This window comes from Leuciscus leuciscus (assembly GCF_965113295.1).
Source record: "Leuciscus leuciscus genome assembly, chromosome: 3".
Classification (NCBI taxonomy): Eukaryota; Metazoa; Chordata; class Actinopteri; order Cypriniformes; family Leuciscidae; genus Leuciscus; species Leuciscus leuciscus.
Genome location: NC_138727.1, coordinates 9,918,087 through 9,940,683, shown reverse-complemented (window position 1 = coordinate 9,940,683; position 22,597 = coordinate 9,918,087). Strand labels below are relative to the sequence as shown.

The window sequence follows — 22,597 nt, the reverse complement described above, 5'->3', positions numbered from 1 at the left end:
GCAAAGCTGAATTTTCAGTATCATTACTCCAGTCTTCAGTGTCACATGATCCTAGTGTATGTCTGTCGGTTTATGCTTTTTAAATATTTTCCAGCACAGGATGATACGTACTGTAGTAGGGCATGAGCATATTATTTTAATTGTTTTGAGATTACTTGTGTATAGAACCTAGAATATCCCATTACAACCAACAATATACCATTACATCACCCAACTAAATGCAATATAAAGGCTCTGTGTAATAATTGAACTATAATGAGAGCACAGAAGGTCAGAGGCTTTTATGTAATGTTATATGAAATTTTGTTATTTTAAATGAAATATTGTTTATGTTGAGAAAATGCACCTCTGTTGTTGGAAAGTCTGTTCATATGCAGAGCTGAGTCTATCTCCCTTTGTTCATCATGAACGTCATATGCTGCAGAGGGAGAAAGAAATACAAAAAGACAGTAGATAAATGAAACAAGAAGTTTCCGAGTAGCACAGACTATTACAAACACATATTGCTTTGTGCTGTTATTGTGTATGCAACCAGAATCGTTGCAAGGCTTGTTGATTAGTTTACAGTAAACATCTTTTTTCTCTCAATGTAAATCATATAATGTTGTTTACTATGGACATTATACGCAAGATATTATGAAACAACAGTAATATCACATTTCAAGATGAAGATGCTAACCACAATAACTGGGTCTCCATAAATCCACTAACATTCAGAAACTAAATTATTACATTTTCTGGGGGGGGGGGAAATTATATATATATATATATTTATATATAAGTATATATATACGTGGTACTATGCTAGGGTGTTGTTGATGGTTGCCAGCCCAGGGCACTGATATACATTTGGTAAGGTGTCCCTAGTGGTTTTTATCATATTGCCATGCAGTTGCTACATGATTCTTAGTGTTTTTTTTAAATATTTTGTACACTTCTATACAGTTACTAAGATGTTCTAAGTGGAACATGGCCAGTGATAGGCTTATGAAATTAATGTTTCACTGTGATTGCTTCTAATGCTACTGCCTGTATTGTCCTTTCAATGGTTTACTCATATGGCACAATAATGTCTTTGAGTTACACTATTATTCAAATGTTTGTGTTTTTTTAAGAAGTCTCTTATGCTCACCAAGGCTCCATTTATTTGATCAAAAACACAGTAAAAACAGTATTGTTGTGAAATAATATTACAATTTAAAATAACTGTTTTCTATTTTAATATATTTTAAAATGTAATTTATTCCTGTGATGGCAAAGCTGAGTTTTCAGCATCATTACTCTAGTCTTTAGTGTCACATGATCCTTCAGAAATCATTCTAATATGTACATTTGGTGATCGAGAAACATTTCTGATTATTTTTCAAGATCCTTCGATGAATAGAAAGTTTAAAAAAACAGTATTTCTTTGAAATAGAAAACTTTTGTAACAGCACAAATGTGTTTACTCTCCTTTTGATCAATTTAATGCATACTTGCTGAATAAAAACATATTTCTTTCAAAAAATTTACACTTTTGAAAGGTAGTGTTTGTGCATTTGAGGGATTTACTCAGCAAATATTGATGGATAGTTTGATCAGTTATAATAAATACAATTGATCAGCATATCATTAATTCATTTGACAGCCATACTGAATAACTCACCTGTTTTTTGAGGAGAGTGTGTGTAAGGGTGTGTGGGGCTGCTGGGAACTGAACTGCTTAGTTGAGGTGAGGGCTCAGTTTTCTGAGGAACAATTCCCTCAACGGATGGTGTCAAAGAGGGACTCTCTTCAAAACACTCTTGCTAAAAAAAAAAAAAAAAAAAAAGATAAAAAAGTTCAGTCCTGTAAACAATTATACACCCATAGAAACTCTCCCCACATGACAGCACATCTTCATCAGCCCAGTTTGTCTGAAATCCATCAGAGAGTCAGATTGGCTTGAGGTTCATATAATCGTAAAGTAGTGAAAAAAAAAACAGCTTTGTGGTGAAGCTAGTTTAATAGTCAAGCTGTGTTTTGCAACACAACACAAGTCCCTAAAGCAGTTTGGACCCCTTTAGACCAAGTGGACCAGCAAATTGCTTTAAGTGACTCAAAATAAATAAACTCAAGTGAGAACTATGTGAAAAATCCCTGATGACCTTGCAGCAAAAGAGCTCTCGGAGTATGTGTGTGTTTTAGTGTCTGGTGTGTACAGCATGTCCTACCTTGATGGCAGATGTCGGCCTGGAGACGGGGCTGTGCACCTGTGCACTGGCAACCATGTTGGCAATTGTATTAAGGTGGTTCATCTGGTTCATAGCCATGGCAACAGAGGCGGGAGGAAGTCCAACAGGAAGCAGGGGATGGGGCATCATCATGAAGGGCAGGTCCAGTCCTGTGCAAAGAAGAAAGAATCATGGAATAACCACATACATTTAGGTCTGTTTATCACACAAATCTATTGAATGTCTTCAGATTAGACTTGGAATTTAATCATATTGACTACTTTTATTATGCTTTTTAGGGCTGCATGATATACCATTTTAGCATCGATATCGCGAAGTGCGCATCTGCGATAGTCACATCACAGGATGAGCGATGTCAAGTATCGGGATCGTAGTTGATCAGTATGGACCAGGTACCACGGTTCGAAACGCTCGTGATTCTCGGATTAATTGCAAAGTTTAACCGTCATAGAGTGAAAATTTATAATTTTTAGGTCCTGTCAGTTTAAACATTCGAGCGCAAGAAGACGCGAAAGAACTCAATTCGGAGCACCGAACTCCATTCTCTTTCACATTTATTTGTGCTTGAACGTCAAAATGCCCGTCTTGTCGAGTATCCTCGTGAAAACAGTTGCTTATGTCTTATGTAAACAAACAATTGAGAAAGAAAACAGATGCGTATCATGATATTGGATCCGTGCATTCAGTCTTAAAACCCCTTACCTGTCAGGGATCACTGGTGATCCTGGATTATTTTAGTTCAAAATATGTTTGAGCTTATATATCTCAATATTAATAACAGTCTGGTTAATTTTGAGTCTTGAACTATAAACTCTCAAGGGTTGGCTTTCTAAATGTATGTGTGTTATGTTTCTATTCAGAATTACTTATACGTACGGCAGTCGAGGCGTGTTAAAAACGGACGCACCCAAGAAGACTCAACCGAGTATTACATCATCAATCTGTGGCACTTTCAGTGACTGTGAGCTGCATTTACATGCAGGATAGAAATGGTTGCTAGCAAACAAAAAGTCTCTAGCGTTAACTTTGATCATGTCTTCTCAAGAAAAGCAAGTGAGGTTTGTTGTTGTCTCACTAAATGCGTCATCAGGTTTTGCGCTCCTATTGGTTTTTCATTTGACGGCTGTCTTAGTTGAAGCCACACTGCAGCATTGTGTGTCAATTTTATCGCAATGGTCATTAATTGGCTGTCGGCGAACAAAGACAAAAAACTAGCGATCAAAGACTTCCGATTTTGGAATAGGATCAGAGGAATCTTTTAGGATTCTCAAAATTAGTCTCAGATGGCCAAAATCATCCAGTGTGAACCCGGCTTTAATCAAACAACAAAATACAAAGAGAAAGCCACTTTTGTAGCTCTAGCAATGATTAATTAAATGGGTTAACTATATAAGATGGGTTAAGAGGACAAATTCCAAGTATTGGTTACCATACTTAGCCTTCACATGTCACTTTAAGCTTGAAAGCTTCCCATTAATTGAACATAGAAAAATTCCAAGGTTTGGAACGTCATGAGGGTAAGAAAATACTGACAGAATCTTTGTTTTGGGTTGAATTACCCCTTTAAACACATCAGGGTGTGCAAGTGAATGGTTAATACTCACTGTTGGCCAGTAGATGGGTGTGTTGGAGAGAGTTGAGCTGAGAGTTGTTCAAGCTGTGCTGTGTTTTCTCTGAAGCAGGTGATGAATGTTTCTCTCTCTCCCAGGACAAAGCGCTACATCCTGTTAAATTACAAAAGAGTATGAAATAGTCAAATCCACAAAATATATACACATACAAATACTAAGCAGATACCAGAATTCAGAAGTAGTTTTTTTTAAAGTCACTGTGGTATTAGACTTTATACTGACACCTACTGGTGTGGATGTAATGTCATTGTGAAATAGCCAATTCATTTTATTTGTATAGCCTTATTGCACTTTGAAACCCAAAATAACTTGCAAGATAGTGACTAATATTACTGGAGTTTGATAAAAGTACTATTCATTGCTTTAAGTGAACTTTAAGTGCACATTTAACCATACACACACACATGTGCTCTGACTAATTAAATTAGTTAAACTTAAAACATTTAAGTTAAAAAAAGTTATCAGAATACTTTAATATATGCATATTATGTTAATTTTAGTGAACAAAGAAATAATACATAGTATGTTGCCCAGGGACCAGCAGTAACAATGAACTGAAATAATCTATCATCAGCATTCATGTCAGTGCCATGAGAGCAGATGGTGTTTAGGTGGCAGATTGTGGCAAAGGAATCAATGATAACGCAGGATGAAGTCGGTCCCCTTAAGACTTTCACATACTCCAGCCAATAAGGTCTTCACACGGCCGCACAAAAATAACCTGATTAAAAACAATAAGCTCTCTCATTACACCACAACACAACACTGCAGTTGCATTACAACACCACGACAGCTTCGCAACCTGGGCCCTTCACCATGACATAAATACCATACAATAGAGCGGCCATCTGTGCGACGATCTGCACGTCCATGGAAATCAAGACTAGTGTCAACACACGCTCACATATCTTGTAGGACTGTTCTAACGTAAGTGAGAGGGTGCAAATTCACAGTAATCAGACAGATGAAGATGGATGAGAGGAGGGAAAGCAGGAGCAATCAGACAACAAGAGCTGCAGCTGTGCTGCCAAACACTAAAACTAACACAAACATGCACACGTACACACACGTGCATACGGTATATTCTCTTGTGTCAAGTACTCAAATAGAAACAGCTTTCAGCTTTGGGTGGATGTCTAGAACAGATTTGGTTTGGATTACTGACGTTTTGAAAGGATGGTATAAGAAGTATGATGGCAGATCTGTCTAGAAATGGTCAACATGAAATAAAAGGTTTCCTAATAAAAGACAACTTTTTAATAAACATTCCTGGCCTTATCGTGATTGTGATTCATAAGTGCATGTTATTCAAGATAGACAGATTATTTTAACCTGGTGGATGATGAAACAGGCCACAAATCCCATAGATTTTCATTAAAATAAGGACATGTGCCATGTTTGGAACCAAGCGTGCCGCACAAGCCCTGAAAAGTGAAGCCAAAACGTCTCGATCGCCCCCTGGTGACTGGTCCTAGTATAGGTCATAAGCCCCGCCTACCCGTGTTATTCAACTAAACAATTAAATTACACTTCAAATATCTTTTTTCCAAAAGGTGGTTTCTGTCAGACTCATTTACTGTAGTTTTTATCACGCTGATGTAAGTTCAAGTGTCTGTTTTTAAAATAAGTTTGTTTTTAGTTAGTTATGCGATGCTATAAAAACGGTGGTGTAACGTCATGATTGACAGCTGTGATTTTAAAGCACCAACGGACTTTTTTTCGGGATCTTCGGAGGACTGAGGAGATTGTATTTAGTTTATTTTAACAAGCCTCTTGTCGTAATCAACAGACATAAAAATTGGAGCAGAACGGAGGAACGGAGCAGACATAGGCCACTTAAAAAAGTGCAGGGAGAGTGCATTCTGCTAGAGTGAGGGCGGGGCGTTGATTTCGTGGCTTTACTTCCTGCTCACTACTGCGCAGGTCTGGTCCCGAGATCGCTACTGCGCAGACTCAAGTCCCAAGATGTCAGCGCCATATCGGGACACTGGCGGCTTCAGTTCTCTCCAATGGAAGAGAGCGTAGGGGCGTCGTCCATCTTTTTTTACAGTCTATGTTTGGAACCCACTCGGCGCACAATTTACTATTAAAGTTATTAATGCAACATAGGGTGATACATGATATCACTTCGCAGAAATGTCGCGACCGGCACGTTCTACCACTTAAAGGTCCCATACTGTCAAAAATGAAATTTCCTGGATTTTTTCATGATAACAGAGGTCTAGGGGCTATGTAACTACCATATAAGTTTCAAAAAAGTCAATCCACAGACAAATGCACACAGCCTGCATAAAGTAGCTGTGTCTTTTCACGAGCCGTTGTGACTTCCGTAAAAATGTGATGTCAGAACTACTCTGTCACCGCCTTCAGTCTCCACCCCGAGCACTGCCCACCGTCCCTCCCTTCTTTTACCCAACCCCCAGACAACATCGTTGCTGATCGAGCAACAACAACATGGAAACATGTCGAGAAAATGCTGTTCAGTCGATGGATGTAGGAGACCTGCACTCCCGCGGGACCCAATGCAACAGAATGCGGCGCGGGACTAGATTTGATGGCCAAGTGCGGGCGTAAGGTACTCGTGTGTGTGCGGGTTGCGGGAGAATAAAACGATTTGCGGGACTCCCGCAAAATAGAAATATCTAAAAAATAAAACATCTAAAAACAAATAAATTGTTATTCATATGTTGCACAAAAGCAACAAGAATAACTAAAACTAAATACAAACGATTTACAAGCCAGAACGAGTTTCTTTTTATAACATGTTTGCAGCGTTGAGCAATGTAGCCAATCACAGACATATGTGTTGATTTCTTGAACGCAATGGCCAATGAGATGTATTTAAGATAGAATCCACTCACTGCTCGAAACTGAGTTTTTGTTCAGTGCTGAATTCTGCATGCTGGCAAATCCTCTCTGATTATAACAAACGAAGTGACATTATGAAATATTTATTGTGCAGTCAGCTTCATTGACAATAACGGAGCTTTGTGAGATCGCGATGAACTGAGATGTAAGCTTTTTAGGAATTATTAAGGGAGCGCACTTTGCACTATTTCTGTCATGCCAAACCATGCACATAGTAGCTGTGGTTGGCCTGGCCGTGCGTCACTCAGAAAACAACAGGCCATTCAGAAGAGAGGCTTATGAATATTAAGTAGACAGGCCAAAATTGACCTGTTCTTGGCATAGCTCCTGAGAAAGGAGCTGTAAAAATATATTGAGATGGTTTTTGGTACTTATAATATACGCAAATATGTATTCTTAAGCACATCAAAACTTAAAATAAAACTTCAGAAAGGTGTACAATATGGGACCTTTAATGTGGGAAAAAAGACCCTCTATGACAAGGTCAAAACAAGGTAAAACTTTCTCACCAAAATGGCTATTTCTCACTTTGAAGTATTTTTGGCCAGTAATTAATTATAGTAATTAGTATCCTAGTAATTAATAAACACCAGATGGTCAGCTTGTCTAGACTGTTTGATCAAGTGAGAAATGCTTTAAAAGTCAACTAGAACAGATTTGTGTGTTTCTACATGATTGCTGTCACCAAAACACACACACAAACATTGCCTGCACAAAAAACTACTGATTTAAACAGCATCCTAAAAAAAAATGAGGGCAACTTCAAACAGACAAGATGAGAGAGAGAGAAAGGGGGTGGACGGGTAAAGATCCCAAAATGCTGACCATATGCTTGCAGGGAAAGATGTGCAAACAGATAATGTGTGCGTACACTAGACATGACTTCCCTGCTAAGCGCATGCGGACGTAAAAACAAGCACACATGTGCTAACATACACCCGTATGTGCGCACATCTCACACCTGTTTCTGTTAACACAGGCAATCACCCGTATGACAGGTTTCGGCCATCTTGTTAAATAATGCATGGAATTTTTCTTTCAACTTGTCAACGCAGGGGGAAAAAAGTATCTCTCACTGTCTCTCCCTTCTCTTCTGATGTCATCCTTGATGCTGATTTTCCTTGACTGCATTCCATCTTTCTGATGAAGGCCTTTTTTTCTGCTCTCCTAAATTCTGCTTGTCCACAGCTGTTCTCACTAGGAACGCTGCGCTCTCTTCCTCCAAAACACTTGTGAGAGTGGCCTTTGAAGTTCACATTATCTGTGTTAGTTTTAGCCACAGTTAGCTGTGTTTGAAGACTCAAGATTTCATGTGATGCCTGAAAATCTGTCTAGCAAGTCTTGCTTAATGCAAACACTAAAAAAAATGCAATATTCCTCTAATATACACATACTACCATCCAAACACTGTCAGTGAGATTTTTTTTTTAAATAAACTTTCCAGCAAAAATGCATTAAATTGATCAAAAGTGTCAGTAAAGTGTCTAAAGATCTGTTTTGTTAGAAAAAAATTCTATTTCAAATAAATGCTGTTCTTTTGAACTTTTAATTCATCATAAAATCCTGAAAAAAAAATTTCTCTGTCTCATTTTATACAATACTAATTGTATATATTACAGTAATATTGTATTATACCACATCACACAGCTGAGAAATATAGATAAATATATTTAGACAAAACAAATATAATTAAATATAAATAAATGTGTATTATAAGATATAGTTTAAATCAAATAAAAAATAAATATAAAAATCATAAAATCACAAATGATGTATCTTCTTATGCATATAAACACACACAAATATTGTGCATATATAACACAGCATATGCATACGCACAAACACAAGCACCTCTGCACCAAATGTCTTGTTTCATCTCTAAGGCTGGTGTACGATTAACTATTCTCCTGTCCGTTGTTGGTCTTCTCTAAATGCACAGTCAGGCAGCAGTCATTAATGTCACCATTAGTCTCTGTAAACCAAGCACAGCCCTGCAACATGGGCCCCTTGAGCGAGCTCTGTGATGGGGCTCATCTCACCCAAAAGGCCCAGGTTACTATTGCAAGGCCATCTGTCTGGCACATCTACAGATTGCACTTTAAACAAGCTGCCTTCAACATAACACTTAGCAAACTTAACAAACAAATAGTGAAAGCACACCCCATACCTGTATCTGTATTAGAGTTGAGCTCATCTGAATCAAATTCTAAGCCATTATGGGCCTTGTGTAGAGTCATCATCATCTTCATCTTCTGTATCTTCAAAGCTTCAGCCATTGTTGTTAGACCTGCAATACAATAATATCACAAATAACTGAGTACATGAAACACTCACATCTCACTTGTTTCTCCCACACAGCAATGACGTAATCAAATGGAGGCACTTCTGCTTCTTGTGTCTCCAGAACAGTTTCAGCTGAGATCTTAATATCTCAAACTGAGCTCAGATTTGCCAAGATTTTCTCCAATCAAATGCTAAAAAATGCTAGACCACATAATCTAAGCTTTTCCATTCAAATCTATTTTATACTGTATATACACTACTGGTCAAAAGTTTTTAATAATAATAATAAAAAAAAGTTTTTGAAAGAAGTCTTTTATGCTAACCGAGGCAGTAAAAATTATTTATGAAATATTATTACAATTTAAAGCAACACTAAAGAACTTTTCCTCTTCGGTCCCCCTACAGGTTGGAAGCGGAATTGTCCATTACCGCTGTCGTAAATAATTTAGCCTTCCGCAGCCTACTGTCACACGCACGCTCGCTGTTTATCCAGAATCAGCTTTAGAATGCATGATGTCCACAGACAAGGTACAGTATGTTGCATGATTTAATGAAAGTATGATGTATTGCGACATCAGAAACGAAGAAAAACTAAATAATTACTATTGTTACGCTTGCCGTAAAGCAAGTCAAATTTGTAGTTTCTTATGTCTCATTCGAACTACAGAAACGCGACCCGATCTGGCAAACTTGCGCTTATAGCAGATATAGGGCCGCAAAGCCTGTTACGACTTGATGAACCACTGATACGATTTTGGAAACATTATTTTAAGGTAAAAAAAGTTATTTAGTGTTGCTTTAAAATAACTTTTTTCTGTTTTAATATATATTAAAATGTAATTTATTCCTATGATTGTAAAGCTGAATTTTCAGCATCCTTACTCCAGTCTTCAGTGTCTGATACACTGATTTACTGCCATTCAAAAGTTAAAAAAAATATGCTTCTCTTTTTGGTTTTGAGTATCTTAATATACTGGTTTCAGGCTGCTAAGAGATGTGTTATTTATGAAGCACATTAAACTAAAAATTACAGCAATAAATTCCTTAGTTGACAGTGAATGGATGTTGTCATCAGCAGAGTTTTATTCAGAGCAACTGGAGGGTCGCAGTGTGATAAGGGACCTGAAATAACTCTGTTAGCTGGACAGAGAACATATCATGGAAGTCGTCCAAGAAATAGCCATCTGCCAATCAATCACTTTAAACTCCTCCTACTACCAGCAATTAGCCAGCCTGAGAGCTCTGGCCTTGGTTACCCTGGATACTATAAAAAAAAAAGGTTAAAAATAAATAAAAAACGTATTGATTAGTGACAGACGGTCAATGCTCTGGACCAGTGATTGATGTTAGAATTGCTGGCTCTCTCATTATAGTTCAGATTTTTCAACACGCGACCCTGCAACTCTAGAGATGTCCACTGTGCATATGATGGTGTGTGTGTGCCTGTATATTTTTGCATATGTGTTCGGGTGAGCGAGTGTATTGCATCTGACAAGGTCACGATTGTGACAAAGGAAAAGAAAAGTGCAGGTGATGCTGACTGCTGAGAAGGAGAAAAACAATGGACCATTAACGTGCACACACACAGACACAAGTACAGACCGGCATATTCCCTTAGGAGAGCATTGACTGCTTGGCTAATCGTGACTTCAATATCTCTATGTAAACGCTGACTGTTGCATGAGCTTCACTGTGGGCTCATGGGAAAATAATCTTCAGAGACTTGAGTTGAGTTACGTAAGCTGTTTGATGAGAAGGAAACCGCTCGTTCATGTGAAGTGAGAGTCTCACTGTGAGACTGTCCTGAGGGAGGAATTCTATTCCTTGAACTCTAATGGTGCACCAGAAACAAAGTTCCAAGGTCACAGCCACACACCATGAGAATACATTTACATTTACATTTAGTCATTTAGCAGATGCTTTTGTCCAAAGCGACTTACAAATTAATTGTTAAGAATAGTTCTATTCTATTGTTAAGAATAAAATAGTTAAGATCATGCTTTTTTTTTTTTTTTTTACTAGTTTTATGGTACTTTTTGTCATTTTATGGAGCTTTGCAATAATGTTATTCACCGGTCAATTTTGATTTATGGTAAAGAGCAGCTGGGACATTCTGCTAAATATCTCCATTTGATTTTAATGTTTAAAATCATAGAATTTGAAATTACAGAATTTCCATTTTTTGGGTGAAATATTCCAGACAGTGAGAGAATGATTAGCCATATACACACATGTATATACAGACATACTGTTATACATTTACTAAATCATCAAGTATGCATTAAATTGATCAATATCAATAAAGACATTTACAGTGTTACAAAATATTTCTATTTCAAACTAATTATGTTCTTTTGAACTTTCTATTAATCAAAAAATCATGAATTTTTTTATTGCAGGTTCTACAAAAATATTAAGCAGCAAAAACTGTTTTCAACATCGATAACAGTGAAAAATGTTTCTTGAGCTGCAAATCTGAATATTATGGAGTAATAATGCTGAAAATTCAGCTTTACCATTACAGGCATAAATTACATTTAAAAAAAATATTAACAAAAAACATTCATTTTGATTTGTAATAATTTCACAAATTAACTGTTTTCTTTTAGAAAACATTTTAACCTATTATATGGAAATTAAATAATAGGTGCATTTTAACCTATTAAATGGAAATCAAAAACTGTATTTTCTCCTCTCCTCTCCTCTCCTCTCCTCTCCTCTCCTCTCCTCTCCTCTCCTCTCCTCTCCTCTCCTCTCCTCTCCTCTCCTCTCACTCGTTTGGCACCACCCCCTGCTGTCTGTCATTCCCCTGTCATAAACAATCCCAAAAATTCCAAAACATGCCAAAAAGGCCATTTTGAAGCAGTTGGAGATTAGAGAATAGGAAAATAAAAGATTTAAATGAATGTCAAAGTCAAATTTTACTTGCCAATCTTTCAGAAACAAAATCCATGCTACTGTCACATACCTCAGATCCCAGAAGAAAATCTTGAGGCAATTTCTATATAGTATAGCTGTTCATTTAATAATATATATATATATATTTTTTTTTTATGTTTCATTTTGAAATACCTGACATTTGTATGGAAGCTTGTTTCTACCACTGAATAATAAATAAACAAGGTAATTGAGATTTTTTTTAATCTAAGAATTATGACTTTTTTTCTCGCAATTAGGAGTTTACATCTCGCAATTATGACTTTTTTCCCCTCAGAATTGTGAGATATAAACTCACTTCTGACAAAAAAAAAAAAATGGTCAGAATTATGATTGATAAAAAGTTGCAATTTTATTTTGTGGCAGAAACAAGCTTCCAAACATTTGATTGCACAGTATCTTTAGCAAACCTGAACACAGTTTGAGACATTGTTGAGATCACTTTTGAAGCTCTAAAGAAACATATTAGAGATTACTCTGGTATTTTTTTTTCTCAGGCAAACAATCAGAGAAGCATCTTAATTAAGATATTAAATAAATTTCAGATTTTCTTATATGGAAGCAAAGCAAAATACTGTCATGTCTCCACTGTGGTTGCTGGCCTGTTGTATCTTGCTGTTAGAACAGAATCATTGATTCACTCAATTGATGGCACCATGTTTTTTTTTATTTATTTTTTTACCTTACTGTCATAGCCCTAAACAATGACTGAGCACTTGGCAAATCACAGCAAACTGCCCTACTCTCATTCCTAACGAGTCCTGACATCTGGCACTTGACGATGCCAAGACTCTAAGTGACATCTCCACGGTAACCGCTCAAACATGGCAGAATATCATTGCACAGTCTAGCGCATCCTCCATGGTGACCCCACAACTTTGTGTGTGTGAATGTTTATGATTTATGAGGACACAAATTTGTACAATGACATGGGTGTTACACTGGTAATACTAAGTAAACATGGGGACATTTCCTGAATCCTTGTAATTAAAATGGCATAAAAAAACATACTAAATAATTTTTTATTAATTAAAAATATATAAAAAAGTTTTCTGTGATGGGTGGGTTTAGGGGTAGGGTTAGTGAAAGGGGATAGAATATACAGTTTGCCCCGTATAAAAACCATTACGCCTATGGAGTGTCTTCATAATAATAGGTGCATCAATGTGTGTGAGTGTGTGTGTGTGTGTGTGTGTGTGTGTGTGTGTGTGTGTGTGTGTGTGTGTGTGTGTGTGTGTGTGTGTGTGTGTGTGTGTGTGTGTGTGTGTGTGTGTGAGAGAGAGAGAGATTGTAAGGGGGTTCTTTTTTGCTATTTTTTTGACCACAGTGAAATAAGGCTAATTATTTTACTGTTTACTTGTATTGGCCTCATCAAGCTAAATAATTCCACTCAGTTATAGGGGAAAAAGAACTGTGTAGATAATGTGGTGTGGTGCCAGTTTTGCTATTGTTAACTATAAGTATAAATACAGCTTTAAAAATTGTTTTTGTTAATTGAAACTAACTGAAATAAAATAAGTTCAGGTACTAAAATGACTAATACATAAATAAAATAAAATAAAATAAAAAAATACAATAAAAAACATAATAAAATGACAAACTTTTCTAACTAAATAACTTAATTAAAATGAAAACTGAAAATATAAAAATTAAATCCAAACATTAAAAATGTTGATTAAAATATTATTAGACATAATATATTTAGTTTAATAATAAATAAAATGTAACAGTGGCACAAATCATGGTCATGCATGTATGCATATGTATATGTACTGTATATGTATATGTATATGTATATGTATATGTATATGTATATATATATATATATATATATATATATATATATATACATATATACATACATACATACATACATACATACATACATACATGACAAATAACTATTGGTATAACCACCTGCAGGATTAAAAGTAAAATTTTAAAAATAGACCATAAAATCTATGTTTATGGTGATTAATGCCAAGGTACTTTGCATCTGAGGTGGGATTCCTTTAAAATTCAGCAGTTACTTTATTAAATGACAAAAAAATATATATAAAAAGTAAATTACACTTTCCAGATTTTCTAGCAAAAATTTTAATAAAAAATTGTTTCCTGAAAATAAGCCACAATTGCCTGAAAGTGGGAAGGACAATGTCTGTTTACACCCTCCACAGCTCCAGGTATAATGACTGCTACACCCCTGAAATAAGACATTTCTTTGGGCAAATTTCAGCACATTTTTAGCATCCACCCTTCCCAATGTGATACAGTAGATTTGAGAAGAGAGGACGGGGAATGTGAGGCTTTTGGCCAGTGAGAGGAAGAGGGGAATAGAGAGGGATGAACAGATGGATGAGTGATCCCGCTGGGGTGTGTCATTCATCACTGTCACCCGTAAAAGAAGGTGCATGAAAGATGACCGAACAGAGCGGCAGAAAGGGAGAGAGAATGAAAGATGAGCAGAAGGACAGCAGAGGAGGGAGTGATTTAAGCATATACTTTTCATATGTGTTGAAGGGGGCTGTGAGTGAGTAAATTGAGGCTCATCTAAATTTACAGTGCACTGAACGTGGTGAAAAGCGAGCCGGGTGTGTGTACGGTTGGGTTTACCTGTGGGTGACAGCAGGGCTGGAGACAGAAGGCTGTTTGCTCTGTGGTGGAGGATTCTGGGGCTTTCTTGTCCACTGGCCCCATAGGAACGCTTTGGTGGGCGGCCTGGACGAGAGCTGTGGAGGGTGTAAACAGACATTAGTATTGTGCCCATTATTAAGGACAACAGGGACAGACGAGAGGATGTCTCAGAGAACCAGAGAAAAATAGAAACGCATTAAAAGCAAATAATAAAAAAGTATGTTTTACGTAATCTGCAAAAAAAACATTTTTTTTCTTTTTTTTCTAGCATTCCAAACTTACATGGTCACCACTGATAAATTTTGCATTAAATTTAGCAATATTCCAAGAAAATATTTTACCTCTCTAATAATTATCAATGTTGAAAACAGCTGTGCTGCTTAATACTATATATATATATATATATATATATATATATATATATATATATATATATACATACATATATACTGTTACATATATATATATTAGGGCTGGGGGAATTAACGCGTTAATCTTTGCGATTAATTTGAGATAAAAAAATGTTTTGCCTCGTTTTAATGATTTCATGTGGCTGCTATTGAAAAGGCCGAAAATATGCCGTCCCGCCCCTCCGTGTTCGGCGAACAGGCTTCATTCTCGCGCAGCTTTCATGAGCGGGTCTTTTCCGCTCCGTGTGCGCGCTGCGCTCTCCGTTCCGTGTGTGTGTGTGTGTGTGTCGGCGCGCTGCGCTCTCTGCTCAATGTTCCGCTCCGTGTTTGCGCTGCGTGTTCTGCTCTGTCCTTAACGGCCCAAACGCTACCGATCACGCACTGGAAAAGCAAAGTCCGCTCAAATAACGTGAAATTTCTCAGTAGACTTCTGTTTGCAATAGCCCTACTGAGCTGGTATAGTCATGCTGGGCAACAATGGTAAAATTACCTGCTCTGATCACATGCTCTGGTAATAATAGCTTTGTAGGACTATATTTTATTTTGATAATTAGTAAAAAAAAAATATATATATTTAATGAAAAAAAAATCTGTTAAATTGATTATGTTGATTGATTATTGAAAAAAGAATAATATATTAATATATTGATGTTTAATATTATTTTAATATAGGGCTATTTTCTGTTCCTTTTTTTTTTCCTGTGTTGTTTAATTTAATTAGGTGATTCTAAGTTTAAATATTGATGATTACAGCAAATTGTGCAATTAATTAGTTAATTTTTTTTAATCGATTCCCATATATATATATATATATATATATATATATAATATAAATATTTCATATTTTTGTAACATTATATATGTCTTTACCATATTTTTGAACCTATTTGCTGAATAAAAGGATTTATTTATTATTATTATTATTTATTAACAAAAATCCTACAGGCCTCAAACTTTGGAACGGTAGCGTATATATACTTAACATAAATATGTTTTATGAATGTTAGCGGTCTTCATGGTCAACAATTTAAATGTTAGTCCCACAAGAGAGCCCTTTCAGTAAATCATATAGATATTTCAAATGATTTATGGGGAGTATCAGAGGAAACTTAAGACACAGTTATGAGGTGAACATACTGAGGTTTCAGACTTCTAACTTGAAAGGCGTTATAAAGGTCAAAGCAAGAAATTCATTCTGAAGGTTCAGATTCAGACTGTTCTGTATGCTTCAAAAGGGATGCTTTTGCTTTTCCCATTAGTTCTTCTCTTGAAGATATACAAGTAGTTTTAACATTGCACTCTGTCTGTCACCTGTCAATCATGGGATATGAACAACCCCCATAAAGCAACCAACAACTGATCAAAGAAAGAAAGACAAACCCCTTCAAATTCAGTTGAAATAGCCGAAAAATAATAAATAGGGTGCCCTGTTAGTACGGGTAACAGGAGGAGAAAGAGAGAGGACAGCCGGTAGCTTTTCTTGCCTGTCTTGCTTTTGTTTATTACTCCAAAGGTTCATCTCAGGGATAGAGGCACAATCTCTGAGCAGTCAAAGGTTAAAAGACACTGAGGGGCTTTTGCCCTGGAAGAATGTGGGAGAAAAAAAGAGAAAGACCTTTAAACAGAGGCCCGTGACTGACAGGGAAACAGACTGAGTTTAACATCCCTCCTTTGATTTATGCGGCAATGGTAGTCGCTGACAAGACTGTGATCTCTCCTCTGATAGAGTAACAATCATGAACCCCTATGTGAGTCACAAGAAAATGACATTGACGCACAGTGAGCTAGAATGAACCAGTGGCATTTTTGGTAGCACTTTATTTTACAGTGTCCTTGTTACACGTTACATAAAGTTACTATAGCAATAACTATACATTATGCATAATTACATGCAGCTAACCCTAAACCAAACCCTCATCCTAACTAGTTAATTATTAATCAGTACTCTTTACTCTTTAAATGTATACTCTTCAGTACACTTTAACACGGACACTTTAAAATAAAGTGTAACCGCATTTTTATTTGTACATTATCCCCCAAATAATTTAAGGTTTCTTTTAATTTTTGTTTATTACATTTGCTTTAGCAGTTAAATTACTTTAAATTGTAAATGACTTCCCCATATAAGCATAGTTCTGTTGTGTCATTCAAGTTAGTGAATGCAACAACAACAAAAAAAAAGGCATTGATATGCAAAAGTAGGCAGTGACATATACTTGAAGCCTGAAGGTTTACGAATTCATTGTTTAAACTAGACCTTGACATTTTCTGAAGATAATATGAAAATCTATCACAATTGTAGGTTGCCAGGGTGTTGCTAAGGTGTTCTGAGTGGCGTTTACTGCCATAAGTCTCTATATGGCTAGGGTCCCTCCCTAGGGATCTTTTATCTTTTTTAATCACTCTCTCCTCAAGCTCTCCTCAACAAGCCACGCAATTTGCAGAATTATTCATGAGCGTATAGTGTAAACGGTGCAGGGCGTGTTATGCACTGAAATGTAATACTTTGTGCCTTAAAAGAGCAAGGAAAATCCTGTTTTCTCTGATACGGCCCCTTTGAGATCTCCGAGTATTAACACAGGCTCAGCAAGCAGTTTAGATTTTAAACAGTAAATTTAAAAAGGCAACGAGATTTTGAAACAATAAGGACTGTTTATTGCACGCTTAATTAGTTTGATGCCTAAAAGAGCCACAAGCACATGCAGAAGAATCCCAACAGAGAGAAAGAAATGGGGGGAAAAAGCATGTCCACGGCAGTTCAGCTGCTCATATCTCTCTTTTCATCCTGGTGTGTAATGTTTATACATCCACTAACCCGCTGTGTCAGCCTAACAGGAATGTGTGCAGTGTGTGTGGGACGGTGTGTTGATGTACGGGGGTGTGAATGGTTTCCTCTTTCTTAAAAGCACAGGCAAAAGGAAGAACGCTGTTTACAAAGCTTACAGTAATGCAGCTTTGGAGACGCTCATTCATTGATCTCTTGATACCACTCCTCTCTTTCTCTCGCTCTGTCTTTCTGTGCACACACACGGAAACACAAAAAAAGCTAATCCAGATCTACTGACAACAGCTCTTTTGTTCTGTATTATCAGAGAGAAAAGAATCCCTCTCTTTTAGTGAACGACAGGATGAGCCGCTGATGGAAGCGACGCAGTCATGCAGAGGTCACTAGCGCGCACAAACTCTCATAAAAATGACTGAAGCACCGATTGTATGGACTGGAAACACACTGGCTAAACAAGCCTGTCATGCCAACACCATGGCATCAGATAAGACTGCATCTCTGTAGCTCAACAGGAAAAGCAAGATGCAAAAAATGCCAAGGTCATGGGTTTGATTCACAACATCAAAAAAGAGTGCATGTATACCGATTATAATTAACCAGCCGACTGTGTTTAAAATCATTTAAACATCACGTAAATAGTTTTAACTGTACCATAGTACTTTTCATAATTGTTTTGGTAGTGAATCAATCCTTAGTAAAACATTCTATTCATAAAGAAAATCTAGAGATCTCACAAAGTTTGCTACTTGTGTTACAATATATATAGTTCACATTTTTATTTCTATTTTAGATTCTATTTTCTGTTTTTCTTTTGAAAAATGTGAATATAAATGAGCAAAATATGAGCACCCCACCAATTCTGGTCCCAAAGCAATCATTAAAATACATAATTATCTGAAAAAGCTGAGTGTTTTAGTATTTTGTATTTCTATAAAATAAAATAAAAACAGTGTGACTACATCTGTATGTATCCTACTAAATATGTGAAAATACATCCCGTAAAATTATTTACTTAATCTATTCTATTTATGTATCATCTATTTTAATTGAAAAGACACTGTGATTTTCTTTGTCATACTATATATTTTTTGTCATAGATACATAATGTTTAATTTGTTCGTATATAGTTTTGTTTGTGAAGCCAAAGACAAATTCCCACAGTATAGTGGACAATAAAGTATTATCTGATTCCAATGCTCACATACATTCAGGGCTATTGTATGAAATCTTGATGATATCTGCTGTATCATCATGAACACTAAAATAACTCTTTATTTATTGATGTTTATATTATTAAATTTTATCTCTGCATAAAACATATATCAGACCACACCCAAGAGCCTGTTACTATGGAAACCTTTTCTCAATCAATACTCTGTCATCGGCTATGATTGGTGGCAGATGGAGGACAGGGGAGGATTCCCCCAGAGATCAAAGACATATTATTAAAGCTCAGGCGCGCGCTCGCACACACACACACACACACACACACACACACACACACACACACACACACACACACACACACACACACACACACACACACACACACAGGGTAGCTCTATTTATTGCCATGATAGATATCAAACAGCTGTCATAGCCGTTGACCATAGGTCTCACTGAAGTTCCTCTTTACATTCATAAACGTTAACTAACAATAACTGTTAGGGTGGAATCTCATGGAAACATGTCATGTAAACGGGTCACACTTCACCCCAAAATTAAAAGAAAAGAAAACATCTTCAACTTGTGTATTATCGTTGCTGTCGGGCGGAAACCTTGTATCTCGATCTATATATTGTTATTTTTAAATTTTTTCATATTGGTTACCCTTTACCTCTGTCTGTGGGTTTTGCAAATATTTAACCAATGAAAAGTATTCAAAAGAGCTTGTGACTAAATCTTTTATCTCCGTTGGATCCTCAAACTGTCGGTCAAACCTCATAACTCCACCCGCCTCTATCATGAATGACGTGACGCACGGCGTTTGGACCATAGATATGTATACGTAGATGCCGGTCAGCATGGCGTCACTCACAGTAAGAATCAATGATGCCACAACATAGCGCAGCTTCTCGTTGTGAAACTGCCGAGACTTTAATTCCCGAAGAAATGGGATTAGCTTTAGCAGGTGAGAATGTGTTGGTTTGTGTTTTTATATGTATTAACTCAATATTACATGTTTTAACTATGGTACTTTTAATGTTTTTACTTTTATATGGAAACATTTTAATGTTATGTTAGCTGGAGGGGAGGAGAGTGTCTTAGTCTGGCATTTGTCGTCGAGTCATTGCCAATAATGCTTAAATAGCCTTTGCGTAGCACTTCATCTTTAATAACATGAGATTTAACATGAGTGCCCACATAGCTACAGTAAATTTTATAGCCCTTAAGTTGATGAAAACGAAACACAATGCACTTACTACTTCAGAAGTGGTCATTCTAATGATGGACAAAACAAGTATATCCTCAATTCGCTGGTCGAAAACATTGTAACTCCATTTGAGCTTGGTTTTTGTAAAATGGTAATAATATAATGACTCATGCAAGTGTATGGCCATATATAAAGCAACAGTATCAAATTTGACAACACAGTGTTTCTTTGCAGTGCTTTACAGTTTAGAGTGTTTTTTTTTGTTTGTTTTTTGGGGAGATTTCCACCCGACAGTGACGCTATGCTATTTAAAATAAATAAGCTTATTTCTCCCAATTTTAAATCTACTAAAAGTATAATACTAAAACACTTTCTCCTATCGCAGCTTAATGTGAAAAAAAGGTTGATTACCCTGAAAAGCATTGGGTCTGTGAAAGTTTCAGAACATTGCATCTGTTTTTGAGCATTTAGGAAACCTTGAAAATAAATGTTGTGATGATATTTCCATCAAGACGTGCATACATTTTTGGTCAAGATCTTGTATTGACAGTGCAAGAGTCCAGCACTCTGTAAAGTCTCCTTCAGCACATCCCAAAGACTTTCAATTAATTCAAGATCTGGAAAAATTCATGTGTGAAAATGATTCTTCATGCTCCCTCCCAACTATTCTCTCACAATTTGAGCCTGATGAATCTTGACATTGTCATCCTGGAATATGGCCATGATGTGTCTTCCTACATGGTTGTTTAAGAAATGAAAAGCCAAACACTCCATCAATTAGGGTTAGAAGAACTGTTGCCAAGCATATAACATGATAGAAACATGATAATCACTGCAATAATGACACAATCATAGACTCATAAAGTTGCACCAAATAACTTTTCCTCTTCGGTCCCCCTACAGGTTGGAAGCGGAATTGTCCATTACCGCTGTCAAAAATAATTTAGCCTTCCGCAGCCTACTGTCGCACGCGCGCTCACTGTTTATCCAGCACCGGCTTTGGAATGAACGATGTCCACAGACGAGGTAGAGTATGTTGCATGATTTTATGAAAGTATGATGTATTGCGACATCAGAAACGAAGAAAAACTAAATAATGACTATTGTAACGCTTGATGTAAAGCAAGTCAAATTTGTAGTTTCTTATGTCTCATTCGAACTACAGAAACGCTACCCGATCTGACAAACTTGCATAGTGCGCTTATAGCCAGATACAGTGGGTACAGAAAGTATTCAGACCCCCTATATTTTTCACTCTTTGTTATATTGCAGCCATTTGCTAAAATCATTTGAGGTCATTTTTTTCCTCATTATTGTACACACAGCACCCCATATTGACAGAAAAACACAGAATTGTTGACATTTTTGCACATTTATTAAAAAAGAAAAACTGAAATATCACATGGTCCTAAGTATTCAGACCCTTTGCTGTGACACTCATATATTTAACTCAGGTGCTGTCCATTTCTTCTGATCATCCTTGAGATGGTTCTACACCTTCATTTGAGTCCAGCTGTGTTTGATTATACTGATTGGACTTGATTAGGAAAGCCACACACCTGTCTATATAAGACCTTACAGCTCACAGTGCATGTCAGAGCAAATGAGAATCATGAGGTCAAAGGAACTGCCTGAAGAGCTCAGAGACAGAATTGTGGCAAGGCACAGATCTGGCCAAGATTACAAAAAAAATTCTGAACTTAAATGATTTTAGCAAATGGCTGCAATATAACAAAGAGTGAAAAATGTAAGGGGGTCTGAATACTTTCCGTACCCACTGTATAGGGCTGCAAAGCGAATGCAGAAGTGCATTGTTACGACTTGATGAACCACTGAAACAATTTTGGAAACATTATTTTAAGGTAAAAAGTTATCTTTAGTGTTGCTTTAAGTATTCGCCTATTTAAATCAAAACAGCGACCTGTTTTTTTTTTTTTTTTTTTTGGCCAGGAAGTGGATTGTATTTTGTTGTATTTTTAAGTACCTGCACCTTCCACTTAATTATCATGTAAATGTTTAAAAAAAAAAATTATCTTTGATTTTGGGGTCAAATGTGACCAGGTTTAGTGACATTCAACTGTTAAGATTACCAACCTATACAAAATATCTCTCCTCATGTACGCATTACAGATATATTTACAAGAATAGCACATTCCCCATTTCGAGACAATAATCAACCTGCTTTACTGCATCACACACCTGAATTAACATGCTTTGACAGGACAGACCATCCTTTTCTTTGTGTTTTTTTTTTTCTTTTCTTTTTTTCTACTATGATGTCATAGTGCTCAGCTCTGGAGGGAATCCCTCCCTCCTTTATTGATTGGTCAAGGTTGTCTTCTTTACTTTCCTTTCATTTGAGCTAGGTATTGAATTTATGTAGCCCTTTGCCTCTTTTTCTCACTACTATCAAGTATGATAATAAGGACAGACAAGCAGCACACACATAAACACACACACAC

At 36.5% G+C, this 22,597-nt stretch overlaps 1 protein-coding gene across 1 annotated transcript in view; it reads right to left on the bottom strand.

The window, feature by feature from the left end:
- Positions 1-22,597, bottom strand: part of dachb (dachshund b) — a 38,432-nt gene that overhangs the window by 4,382 nt on the left and 11,453 nt on the right. The window contains exons 2-7 of the mRNA XM_082163648.1: positions 14,546-14,661; positions 8,880-8,999; positions 3,818-3,937; positions 2,193-2,362; positions 1,646-1,787; positions 347-418 (exon numbers count right to left, since the gene is read on the bottom strand). Of these exons, the coding sequence (XP_082019774.1) occupies positions 347-418; positions 1,646-1,787; positions 2,193-2,362; positions 3,818-3,937; positions 8,880-8,999; positions 14,546-14,661 (740 nt within the window). The remainder of the gene's footprint in view (positions 1-346; positions 419-1,645; positions 1,788-2,192; positions 2,363-3,817; positions 3,938-8,879; positions 9,000-14,545; positions 14,662-22,597) is intronic.